This window comes from Mobula hypostoma, chromosome 17 (genome assembly GCF_963921235.1).
Source record: "Mobula hypostoma chromosome 17, sMobHyp1.1, whole genome shotgun sequence".
NCBI lineage: Eukaryota > Metazoa > Chordata > Chondrichthyes > Myliobatiformes > Myliobatidae > Mobula > Mobula hypostoma.
This window is the reverse complement of record NC_086113.1, coordinates 32020892-32034024: the sequence shown is the minus strand read 5'-3', so window position 1 is coordinate 32034024 and position 13133 is coordinate 32020892. Positions and strand designations below refer to the sequence as shown.

Genomic DNA, 13133 nt, shown 5'->3' with positions numbered 1-13133 from the left:
TATCCACATATGAAGAAGCAGATTTCCTCAAATTTTAGTTAATACTTGCAGATTAAAGACAATTAAATAAGGAACAATAAGGAATGGATGAGCAGCAGCAAACTGAATGAGTAAATAATTGAACCAAATTTCCAAATTGAGAAGCAGAAGAAACTGATCAGTATTTTTTTTTATGAAACTTCATCTTGAAGTTATCATTAAATAAAATTATGCAATTAAAAGCTATCCTTAATATGAACTGTGGAAGAGATGCCTGGCAATCTACTTCCGTATCTTGCCATGAAAACCCTGTGGACAACTACACTATCTGTAGGGTGGCCATGTCGACAACAACTTGATGGCACTCAGCAACAGCAACAATATGAACTAGAAGAGGGTGGTGGTGTAGTGGTAGGTGAGTAGGAGCAGGGATGGATAGAGCAGTTCTTAAAGTAGAAGCAGAATTCCTCATAAAGTTGGCAGGAGGATTGAGTAGTTTTAACCCTTTGCTTTGTTATTATTTGAATGGTAGACCATCAGAAAGCACATTTGTAATAACTCTAAATTTCAAACACATTTACACTTTTCTGACAATATTCAATAACAGCCATTCTGTCCTCATATCCTACTTCTGATCTCTGACCTTCCAATACTACTGCCTCTGTTCATATAAAATATATTCTTTTATCCTTCCTTTTGTGCAATTAATCTTTTAGCGTGTATGCTATGGATATAAATGTTATCATGCAATTCCATTGACCTTTTCAACAGATTCAAACTAAATCTTCCTCCTCGATATTCTGCAGTATATAATCTGAGAGAGCACAACAGATGAAGCAGTCCAAACATTATTACCTACACTCACGCAAAGCAAAGATCCCTTGGTCTTACTGGCATTTGGGGAGCCATTATTAATGCAAAAGAATAGTTGATGACTTAGCTTTAGCAGACTGTATGAATGCTGATTTTTTTTTTTGTCTTTCATTTTCTTAGCAAGTAATTTGCAACTGCCACAGATACAAGCTACATTTTCAAGATAATCATCTGCTAGTAATTAACTTCATTCTGCAATTCTAGTTCTTGTCTCTTTTTCTCTTAGGCACCCCATGGCACCAGTAGACTACTGCATAAGATACCTCGGAGGATGACAATACTCCTGAGGATGCACTATCAACTGCTTTATTCCTTTCAGTCATCAGTTCAACCACAGATATTCCAGCCGAGTTAGGAAGGGAATGGAGAGATATATATTTGATTCATTACCTTCATTACCATGAACCAGTAAGCAGCAGCCTATAGGATAAGCACAGGCAACACAAAAAAGAGGTTGCTGAAGGAAAAGGACCTTTGACATCTGAATTGAACTATTCTCAGAGAAGGAAACAGTAATATATGTTTTCTTTCTTGGCTTCTGGATACCACCAAGCTGCTTACATTCAGCAATGTTATACTGAAGTGCAGTCACTGTTGCAGAAAGCTGAGACATCAACTTTGACACAATTCTAGTTCCCTTGAGACGTATTTGACATGGTCAAATGCTCTGTTTATTTATAGGTGACTATAGTAACCAATTCACAGGATACTATCCTAATCCTCATTGAAATAGACACTGAGTTTTTACATCCACTGGTGAGAGCAGATGGGTCATGTCCAAAGGATAGCATTTTATAATCAAGCACTCATTTGGTACAACACAGTGACAATCTTAATTTTTCTTTTGTGTGTGATTAAAACTGGAGTAGGTGACGAACACAGATTCTTATGAAACAAGTGTGATCCGACAATTGACTGAGCCATTGGTATAACTAGATGAGAAAACTTATGACTACTGGTGATATTTCATCCATGATATCATAATGAAAATATTCACATGTTTTGCAACTTAGAGGGCAGCTTTAATGGGTGAGAATGTGAGCTCAAATGTACATTATCTATTGAGACAATTGTTCAGCATCGATGAGGGTAACTTTGAAGGAGTGACTCGATAGCCCTTCTCTTGAAAGATCATTTTTTACACACTCAACCATTGTGCCAAATGAGCTAATATAGTTACACCTGCAGATAAGGTCAAGTTGTCTGTAGTTTTGCCTTCAGATGTCTTTATAGTTCCAGTATAAGGAAAGCAATAGGGGAGCATCTTTTTGGATCTCTACTGCTTGTAATCATCATTCAGGGAAATATGCTGGGCTAAGATTTAATTGTTAGGCAATTGTTGATGCATGTGTGGTTTTTCTTTTGGGATGTGTTGTGTGTTTTTAGTTTGGTTTCAGATTGACACTGAATTCTCATCACTAAATATGATATAGGCTAACAGGGCTATAAAAAACACATGACTAGGGTTAGTTTTGCAGTCATAGCACTGGAAAGCAGAGAAGTATGTTGAATGTTGGTAAGACCATAATTTAAGTGTATACCGAGGTGCACAGCACAGAAACATACCTTCCAGCTTTCCACATCCATGATGGTCTATTTGCCCATCTACATCATTCCCATTCCTCTACATTGTTATATCTTTCTTATGCCGATTTATGTGTCTTTCTAAATGCCTCTTAAACAAAGTATTCATATCTGATTCTACCAGCTCCTTTGGCAGTGCATTCCTGACATCACTCTGTGTCTGTGTGTAAAACAAAAACTTATCCTTCAGATCAACGTTTGAAACTCCTTCTCACCTTAAAATTATGACCTCTTGTTTTTGATGCCCCTACCTTGGGACAAGTTTTTGACTATGTACACTATCAATGCTCATCATAATCTTATATACTTCTATTAGATCATCTCTCCACCTTCATTGTCACTCCCAAGGCAGTCTGTCGAATTTCTCTCCATAACTAAAGTCCTCGAATCCTGGCAACATTCTGATGAATCTCCTGTGCACCCCCTCCAGAGCTCTTTATGATCTCAAGTAAAAACAAGTTCAAAGAAAGATGACTGAAATTGATGATAGTAATCTCGGGTCCCGGGCAGTGTTTAAAGTCTAACCAACTTCTGCTACTCTATATCCTGTACCCTTCAGTATAAAATCAGAAAAGGTTCACTGATGATTTCAAAGTATTGAGCTCTAATCACAGTTCTTTGGATCAAGAAGCAGTCAAGGCTTTCTATTTAGCCTATCTAGGACAACAAAATCTTGGATTCAGAAGTGGCAATTAATATATGAGCTACAGTGATCACCTTCGGTTGGAACGAAGCTAACCAGCTGCTCTTGAAGTTCAATTCCCATGTCTCCAACATCAGTATCTTTGTCATCACCAGAGATCAGAATCTCAACCAGAGAAACTTCTTAAATACTGCAAAGATAAAAATAGGTTTGAGGCTAGATATTCTGTGGCAATTGACTTGTTTTCTTACCATGCAGTCTGTCCACTATATACAAGGTACCTGTCAGGAGTATGAATGCTACTTGCTTGCCTAGATGAATTTAATTGCAATAACATTCAATAAACCTGGCACCATCAAGAGGAAATCATTGTATCGGATACCTCATCCATGTCCTAAATATTCCACTGTGGCTGGATTGTGTTCCATCTACAAAGTGTCTTGCAGCTCAGGATATTCCAACAGCAGCTCCCAAATGCAGAATCTCTACCTAAGAAGGTTAAGTACTTAAGGCTATTGGAACATTGCCACTTGCATTAAAAGAGAAAATGCTGGAAAAAGGCTTCAGGTAAGACAGCATTTGTGGAAGGAGAAGCAATTAAGATTGCGTAACTAGACCCTTCTTCAGAACAGATTTTCATTACCATATGTACGTTTGCTCCAAGCTGTGCACCATGCTAACTTACATTGATATCTTATCATTGTTGCCAGAATCCATAATAGCACAGTGGGAGCACTATCTACAAGTGGACCTCAGCAGTTTAAGAATGTGGCTTTCATCCCAGATATTCAAAGACAATTAATGGTGGGCATGACTTCTCAAAGATGCTCACATTACAGATAATCAAGTAACATACTGTAAAATAAGCGCAAGCAAAAATCATGTTTTCACTAGAAATGTGATATTGGCCATCTCTAGGTCTTTTGCATTACTTTGGGCATTCAAGCAGACACTTCCTCTGGAATCTCCTTAATGTAAATCCTGTTATTACTCGCATTTCACCATTCCCCCCCGCCCCCAATTCTTTGAACAAACCTTTTGATCATGTGACAGCTCCCTGCTTGCCATTGGACCTGAAATTGACCTCCTAGCCCTACATTGGTTGAATTCTCTGTTTAGGTTCTAATCCATTCAAGATTGCACAATGCTCCATCCATCTTTCTGAGCTCTGATTCCCCCCCCATTATGATTAGCTAAATATAACACCCACCCCCATGACTACCCTGATCCAAGCCTTAATTATGCTTCTTATGACCAGAGATTAACCTGGGTGCAACTTAAATTTGAATCAGATTCAGGTTTAATATCACTAGCATACTGTATATCATGAAATTTGTTGTTTTGTGTCAGCAATACATTACAACACATAATAATAAAAAGTGATACAGTGGGCTATAGGCCCTTCCAGCTCTTCAACCCTTCCTACGTTACTGTGGCACCCAACAAAAGTATATATATGATAAAGGGAAATTAAATAAGTGGTGCATAAAGAGAGGGAAAATACTGAGGTAATATTCATGGATTCATTGTCCATTCAGAAATCTGATCGCAAAGGGGAGGAAGCTGATCCTGAAATGTTGAGTGGGTGTCTTCAGGCTCCTGTACCTCCTCCTTGATGGTTGTAATGAGAAGGGACATGTCCTGGGTGATGGTATTCCTCAGTAATGGATGCCACCTTTTTGAGGCATTGCCTTTTGATAGTGCTCTTGATGCTGAGAAAGCTAGTGCCCATGATGGAGTTGGCTGAGTAAACAACTTTCTGCAGCTTTTTCCGATCCTGTGCAGTAGCCCCTTCGTACCAGATTGTGACACAATCAGAATGCCCTCCATGATACATCTGTAGAAATTTGCGAGTGCCTTTGCTGATAAACCAATTCTCCTCAAACTGTTAGTGAAGTATAGCTGCTGTCGTGCCTTCTTTGATATTGCATCGATATGTTGGACCTAGGACAGATCCACAGGGATCTTAACAGCCACAAACTTGAAACTGCTTATGCTTTCCACTCAGTGGGAACTTGTGAGTGTTCCCTGGAGTTCTCCTTCCTGAAGTCCTTAATCAGTTCCTTGGTCTTACTGACACTGAGTGCAGGTTGTTACTACAACACCACTCAACCAGCTGATCTATCTTGGTCCTATATGCCTCCTTATCACCATCTGAAATTTTGCCAACAACAGTTATGTTATCAGCAAATGTACAGATGGTGTTTAAGCTGTACTTAGCTACACAATCATGGGTGCAGAGAGAACAGAACAGTGGGCTGAGACTTACCTTGAGTTGTGCCAGTGTTGATTGTTAGCGAGGAGGACTTGCTTCCCAGTTTCCTTTGAAAATTGTGAGCATTCATTGTGTCTCTGTCAATTTCATCTTGGCAATTTAATGGGGATGGTGAAAACATTGCCCAGCAGATAACCCAGACACGAGGAAATCTGCAGATGCTGGAAGTTCAAGCAACACACACAAAAAGTGCTGGTGAACGCAGCAGGTCAGGCAGCATCTAAAGGAAGAGGTACAGTCAACGTTTCAGGCTGGGACCCTTTGTCATGTCTAACTGAATGAAGAGATGTAAGAGATTTGAAAGTGGGAGGGAGAGGGGGAGATCCAAAATGATAGGAGAAGACAGAAGGGGAGGGGTGGATCTAAGAGCTGGAGAAGGGAGAGGATCATGGGACGGGAAGCCTGGGAAGAAAGAGAAGGGGGGAGGGGAGCCCGGAGGGTGGAGAGCAGGCAAGGAGTTACAGTGAGAGGGACAGAGGGAGAAAAAAGAGAGAGAGAAAAAAAAGGGGAAAATATATAAAATAAATAAATAAGGGATAGGGTGTGAAGGGGAGGTGGGGCATTAACGGAAGTTACAGAAGTCAATATTCTTGCCATCAGGTTGGAGGCTACCCAGACAGAATATAAGGTGTTGTTCCTCCAACCTGAGTGTGGCTTCATCTTGATGGTAGACGAGGCCGTGGATAGACATATCAGAATGGGAATGGGATGTGGAATTAAAATGTGTGGCCACTGGGAGATCTTGCTTTCTCTGGCGGACAGAGCGTAGGTGTTCAGTGAAACGGTCTGCCAGCCTGCGTCGGGTCTCGCCAATTCATAGAAGGCTGCACTGGGAGCACCGGACGCAGTATATCACCCTAGCCAACTCACAGGTGAAGTGTCGCCTCACCTGGAAGGACTGTCTGGGGCCCTGAATGGTGGTGAGGGAGGAAGTGTAAGGGCATATATAGCATGTGGATACCTCCTCTTATTTACCGCTCAATCATGACCCCACTAAGGAGCACCAGGCCATTATCTGCCACACCATCACCAACTTTATCAGCTCAGGGGATCTCCCATCCACTGCTACCAACCTTATAGTTCCTACACCCTGCACTTCCCATTTCTACCTCCTACCCAAGATCCACAAACCTGCCTACCCAGGTAGGCCCATTGTCTCAGCTTGCTCCTGCTCCACCGAACTTACTTCTGCATACCTTGACACTGTTTTATCCCCCCTTGTTCAGTCCCTTCCCACCTATGTTCGTGACACTTCTCACGCTCTGAATCTTTTCAGTGATTTTAAGTTCCCTGGCTCCCACCGCTTTATTTTCACCATGGACGTTCAGTCCCTATATACTTCCATCCCCCCACCAGGAAGGTCTCAAAGCTCTCCACTTCTTTTTGGATTCCAGACCTAACCAGTTCCCCTCTACCACCACTCTCCTCCATCTAGTGGAATTAGTCCTTACTCTTAACAATTTTTCCTTTGGCTCCTCCCACTTCCTCCATACTAAAGGTGTAGCCATGGGCACCCGTATGGGTCCTAGCTATGCCTGCCTTTTCGTTGGCTTTGTGGAACAATCCATGTTCCAAGCCTGTACTGGTATCTGTCCCCCTCTTTTCCTTCGCTACATCGACGACTGCATTGGCGCTGCTTCCTGCACGCATGCTGAGCTTGTTGACTTCATTAACTTTGTCTCCAACTTTCACCCTGCCCTCAAGTTTACCTGGTCCATTTCCAACACCTCCCTCCCCTTTCTTGATCTTTCTGTCTCTATCTCTGGAGACAACTTATCTACTGATGTCTACTATAAGCCTACGGACTCACAGCTACCTGGACTATTCCACTTCCCACCCTGTCTCTTGCAAAAATGCCATCCGCTTCTCGCAATTCCTCCGTCTCTGCTGCATCTGCTCTCAGGATGAGGCTTTTCATTCCAGGATGAAGGAGATGTCTTCCTTTTTCAAAGAAAGAGGCTTCCCTTCCTCCACCATCAACTCTGCTCCAAATGCATCTCTCCCATTTCACGCGCATTTGCTCTCACCCCATCCGCTCTCACCCCATCCTACTGCCACCCCACCAGCCTCCGGGTCCAACATGTAATTCTCCGTAACTTCCGCCACCTCCAATTGGATCTGACCACTAAGCACATCCTTCCCTCCCCCCTCTTTCTGCTTTCCACAGGGATCGCTCCCTACGCGACTCCCTTGTCCGTTCGTCCCCCCCGTCCCTTCCCACCGATCTCACTCCCGGCACTTTTCCTTGTAAGCGGAACAAGTGCTACACATGCCCTTATACTTCCTCCCTCACCACCATTCAGGGCCCCAGACAGACCTTCCAGGTGAGGTGACACTTCACCTGTGAGTCAGCTGGGGTGATATACTATGTCTGGTGCTCCCGGTGCGGCCTTCTATATATTGGCGAGACCCGACGCAGGCTGGGAGACCGTTTCGCTGAACACCTATGCTCTGTCCGCCAGAGAAAGCAAGATCTCCCAGTAGCCACACATTTTAATTCCACGTCCCATTCCCATGCTGATATGTCTATCCATGGCCTTCTCTACTGTCAACGTGAAGCCACATTCAAGTTGGAGGAACAACACCTTATATTCCGTCTGGGTAGCCTCCAACCTGATGGCATGAATATTGACTTCTCTAACTTTCATTAATGCCCCACCTCCCCTTCACCCCCATCCCTCATTTATTTACTTTATATATTTTTTTATTTTTTTCCCCTTTTTTCTCTCTTTTTTCTACCTTTGTCCCTCTCACTATAACTCTTTGTCTGCTCTCCACCCTCTGGGCTCCCTCCCCCCTTTCTCTTTCTCCCCAGGCTCCCCGTCCCATGATCCTTTCCCTTCTCCAGCTCTTAGATCTACCCCTCCCTCCTGCTTTCTCCTATCATTTTGGATCTCCCCCTCCCCTTCTCACTTTCAAATCTCTTTCTATCTCTTCTTTCAGTTAGTCCTGATGAAGGGTCCCGGCCCGAAACGTCGATTGTACCTCTTCCTCTAGATGCTGCCTGACCTGCTGCGTTCACCAGCATTTTTTGTGGGTGTTCCCAGCAGATAACCAGCTCCTTAAATGTACAAACCACCAACTGATCATATGGGATGGATTGAGATCTAAAATTTTGTGCTTTGATATTTTTTGAGGAGGTTTATTACCTGCTGAATAAGTTGAAGTATTTTGCAAAGAAAGCTAATGATGCATATTTATATGTTCAGGATTTTCAATACTTCTGGTACATGAAACTTAAGTCCAGATGCTGATATAACTAATAAATGTACTTGCAATATAGAAATAGTACAAGACCACTGCCTCAGAGTATTATGTGCCCTTCCCTCAGTGTATTATGTACATCAGAGTATTATGTGCCCTGTTTGTCTCTAAAGCAGTCTGGTTGCTCCAGGTCTTGCTGTCTTGACATTTATGGCGAATTTGAAATATTGCAGAGTATTAGTAGCTGAGGATGGTTATTTGCATCACCGAGCTTGGCAAAATGTTTGCGGATGTTTCTGCTCCATTCGAGAAGCCATCATCAGTGTGCAGTTGAGGGTGTAGTCTCAGAATGCTGGGTTATATACGCCTCCAGGGTCCGAATGGATATTGATTATTCAGACCCCAGAGGAGTATATTAGCCAGCATTCTAAGAAGACAACACCCTCAGCTGTGCACTGATAATGTCTTCTTGATTGGAGCCAAAATGTCTGCAAACAGTTTGCTAAACTCAGTGATCAACCAAACTTCCAAATGTATAAAGAAAAGAACTAATGAGGTGTTAAAGCATTGCACAGATTATTGAGGTCATTATCCCCTTTTCCTGTTTATCTAATAATAACCATTGTTCTATGAAAATTGAGAGCAGAAAATTAGAAAATGTATGCGACAGTTAAGTTAATCATAAATGAATATTCACTGCCTATCTCAAGTTGTCACAAGGTGCAATAGAAGTTTAATATTTAGAGTCCCATATTCTTTTTCATGGGAACTGATTTCAGTTATGGAGTCCTATTCAAAGTAAGATGTACTAACCCAGAGTTAGATTTAACCTCAGATTCTCTACCTTTTGTATCTACGAATGTTACTCTCGATCACTCTTGAGTTTAATATGTCAAATGGTTAATTAATTAATTGGTTAATTAATGAGTTTCAGAATAAGTTTGGTGACATTATGCTTTTTAAGATGCACTGATGAAGGAATTTGAGGTTGAGTCTTCAAATAAAGCAGGTGAGTTTTTAGGAGCAGTTGACTGATCTTTCTATGAGCATGACCAAAGCACTGCACCTTCAACCAGACCAGCAAGATGCATTGGCATTTGCAGTTCAGGTATGTTAGTGGGTCAAGTGCTCATTCTTCACTTGTGAATTATCCTGTCCAGTGAACATTGATTGAAGTTGTTGCAGATATCCTGGAAATTCATATCTTAATCTTCCTGTTGGATTTCATTCCAAAATAGACTTCAGCTGTATTTAAGATGTTGTTATACTGGTTCAGAAAAAAAGACTTTCATTTTATATAATTTAATTTAGTAAGTATAAAACTGCTGTATGTGCTTTCTTTCAAGGCGATCTTTTGGCATGTCTTCTCCTTCTCATTTTTGGAGACCACCAAGTAGATGCTCCAGCATAAGCAGTTTGATTAGCAACTATTCACAAGTGAGTAACTTGCTATCTATAGTCTACAGAGATAGAGTCAATTAAATGCACAGTAATGTTACATGAAACTTATGAGTGAGGCCATTGGAAAATCCTCTGCTGTTCAGGCCATGTTTGGCAGAAGGAAAAATAAGTCAAAAATTAGTCTTCTCATTTATGTGAAAAAGAATTGTTCGTGTATAATATTTAAGCAGTTGCTATAGGACTGTATTTTGTATGCTTTTCTGAAAAAAAATAGAAATTATATCAATGAAGTCACAAGTATATTTAATTGTAGCATAACTCATATATACTTTGCATCATTTTGCAGCCTCCAGAAAGTCTTACAAATCTGGAACTAAATAATTCCTTAACAGTAGAGCAACTGGAAACCCTTGACGAGTTACGTGTTGAACTTGATCAGTCTGATATAAAGCAAAAAGAAATGCATGAAAAGATCGAACATTTTGAACTGGAAAGGAGTGAGTTACAGAAGACAATATCATTACATGAGGAGACAATAGAAGCTTTGAGGAAATCGGCTGCTGAATCAATGGAGGAGAACCTCATACTAAAGAAGATAGTGGAAGAGCTGAGTCAGCGGTGCGAAGATTTTGCTCAAGGCAGTATGGCAGAATCTCAAAAGTCTTTGCAAATGTTAGATGTTAGTTCCACAGAGAAACAACAGGCACTTCAGTCAAAGGGTGCAGAATTGGAGACATGTAATAACCACTACCCAAACAAACTGCAGCCATTAACACAAGAAGTGGAAAGTCTCAGGTCACACAGTGTAAAAGATGCCACATTTGATGAATTTCAGTCCAAACTAATCACAGCAGAACAGAAGAATATAGAGCTGGTCAAAAAGATAGAAGACATTTTGACTGAAAAGGCACAATTGGAGGCAACCCACTATGATTTAGAGCAGAAAATCAATGAACTTCGCGACAAGTTGAATAATGCTGAGAGAGAGGAGATTGGAATACAGAGGTTAAACAATATGCAGCAACTGCAGGTGGAAAAGCTAACAAATGATTTGAAATCGAAAGACTTAATAATAGATGAGCTTGAGTTGAAACTGAAAGGAACTACTTTGAAATTTGAGGAAAAGAATGCTATGCTTGTGGAGAAAAATGAAGAGCTGGAATCTCACTTAAATAACTATGGTGAAATAAAGAGTGTACAAGGAAGTGATGCAACTGAACTTGAATCAATGCAAAAGGCAATTCAGGAGTTAAGAAATGAGAAAGATGAGGCACAAGTCAAATGTGAAGTATTAGATGAACAAATAAGTACTCTTTCTAGCCAGCTAGTAGCTGCTAATAATGAGGCACAAAATCATCAGGATGTTCGAAATAAACTTTTCTGTGAGAATGAAGATCTTAGAAAAAAGGTGCAAGAATTAGAAGAGATATTAGCTAATGGTCAAAGTATGTCAAGCCACATTGTGGTTAACCATCAAAAACTTGAACTTGAGAATAAGAAATGTCAACATATTGTGCAGAAAAGTGCTGAAAGAGAGGAAGCAATGGGCAGAACATGTTTGTCCTTGGAAACTAATAGATTCAGTGCATCTCAGAAAGAGTTGCAGGGCCAGACAGCTGATGCCATGGTTCCAATGGATGAAAAAGAAAAAAATCTAAAGGAAGAAAACAATCAATTTAATGAGCCATTACAAAATTCTCCCAGGCAGTTTGAAACAGCAGAGGGCAAACTGAAAGAAAGTCAGACTGAATTTGATGAGTTGAGTGATCGCTTGCTAAATCTGCAGGCAGAGGAAATGCTTTCGGATTTGGATAATAAATTATTAAAGTTACAAGCAAATGAAAATTCTCCCATCTCTTTGGTAGCTGAAAACAAAGATAACCTGTTAAGGCAGTTATCAGAAAACATTGAAAAATATCAGGCAAAAGTAGAGATGCTAGAAAAAGAAAAATTGGCTCTTGAAGATAATGTTCAGAAGCAAACTGAGCTTAGTGAGGATCTAATAGTTGAGAAAAATGCATTAGTGAAAGCACAGGTGACAGAGAAAGACCTTTATGAGAAAGAAATGCAGAAGATAAATGAAGAACTAGCTACCACTAAAAATCAGCTTGAAGTTGAGCATAGTGAAGTGTCCAGGTTACAGGGAGTGATTGAAGAACTTAGTTCAAAGCTTAAGTATGCCGTTGAGGAAAAAGAAAGTATACACAGCAATCTTAATCTTGCGGTATGTTCCAAAGAGGAATACAGAAACCTGGTTCAAAATCTGAAGGAACAGATAGAATCAAACAGCAGGGATCATGCTGAAAAACTCTCGATATTAAAAGAAAAAGAAGATTATCTTAAAAAAGAGAGAGAAAAATTTGCACAGCAAGTAATTGAACTTGAAGAACAGTTTACAACGTTTAAATGCGAATCATCTCAACAGAAAAAGTATATTGAAAAACTAACTTTTGAAAATATTGAGACCAAAGATCTGCTTAATAGGGTAAACACTGAAATGGCAGAACTTGGCATGCAGATGTGTACACTGAGTGCCGAAAAAAATGCCATTGAGCAGAAATATAATGACATTTGTCAACAGCAAGCAACAGTTTTTGAGGTGATGAAACTGGAACAAAGCCAGCTAAATGTAAATATTTCTGCACTAAAGAATGAGAATGAACACCTTCAAGAGGAGTTAAAGAGATCAGAAAATTTAGCAGCAACTGTAGAGGAGCTGCAGAAAAAGCTAGTGAAAACACAACAGCAAGCAGAAAGTCTCCAGGAGGCTGCAAAGGAAGAGATGTCTGCAGTCAAATTTCAGATAAGTGGAGAGGTGATGGACTACCAGAATAAATTAAAGGTAATATCCTTGCAGGAAATACAGCAATAAATCTCTATATTCTGTTGTCAGATTTTCTACTTTGGAAGCCTGCTTGAAAGTAGCCTATAATATTATTAGCTTTAATTTAATTTGTTTCTTAAGTACTCAAATTTATTTACTGAAGCTTTCAGTTTTATTTTGTGAGGAAGAAGATTCCTTTACTTCCTTTCTTTTCCTTTTTTTCTTATCCTCATACCAAATGTTATCTACAATGTAGATGAAAGACTTACAGTGTCCACAAATTCACTGTTCATCCATTTGAGGGTGTGCAGTAGTCCTGCTCCTTAGATATATTGTAACTAACCATGAGG

At 40.4% G+C, this 13133-nt stretch overlaps 1 protein-coding gene across 3 annotated transcripts in view; it reads left to right on the top strand.

The window, feature by feature from the left end:
• Positions 1-13133, top strand: part of fyco1a (FYVE and coiled-coil domain autophagy adaptor 1a) — a 244449-nt gene that overhangs the window by 33339 nt on the left and 197977 nt on the right. For all 3 annotated transcript variants that reach the window (XR_010020753.1, XR_010020754.1, XM_063069670.1), the window contains exons 7-8: positions 9905-9995; positions 10306-12801. Coding sequence is in view for 1 of the 3 variants with exons in the window: in XM_063069670.1 (XP_062925740.1) it covers positions 9905-9995; positions 10306-12801 (2587 nt within the window). In the remaining 2 variants the exon portion in view is untranslated. The remainder of the gene's footprint in view (positions 1-9904; positions 9996-10305; positions 12802-13133) is intronic.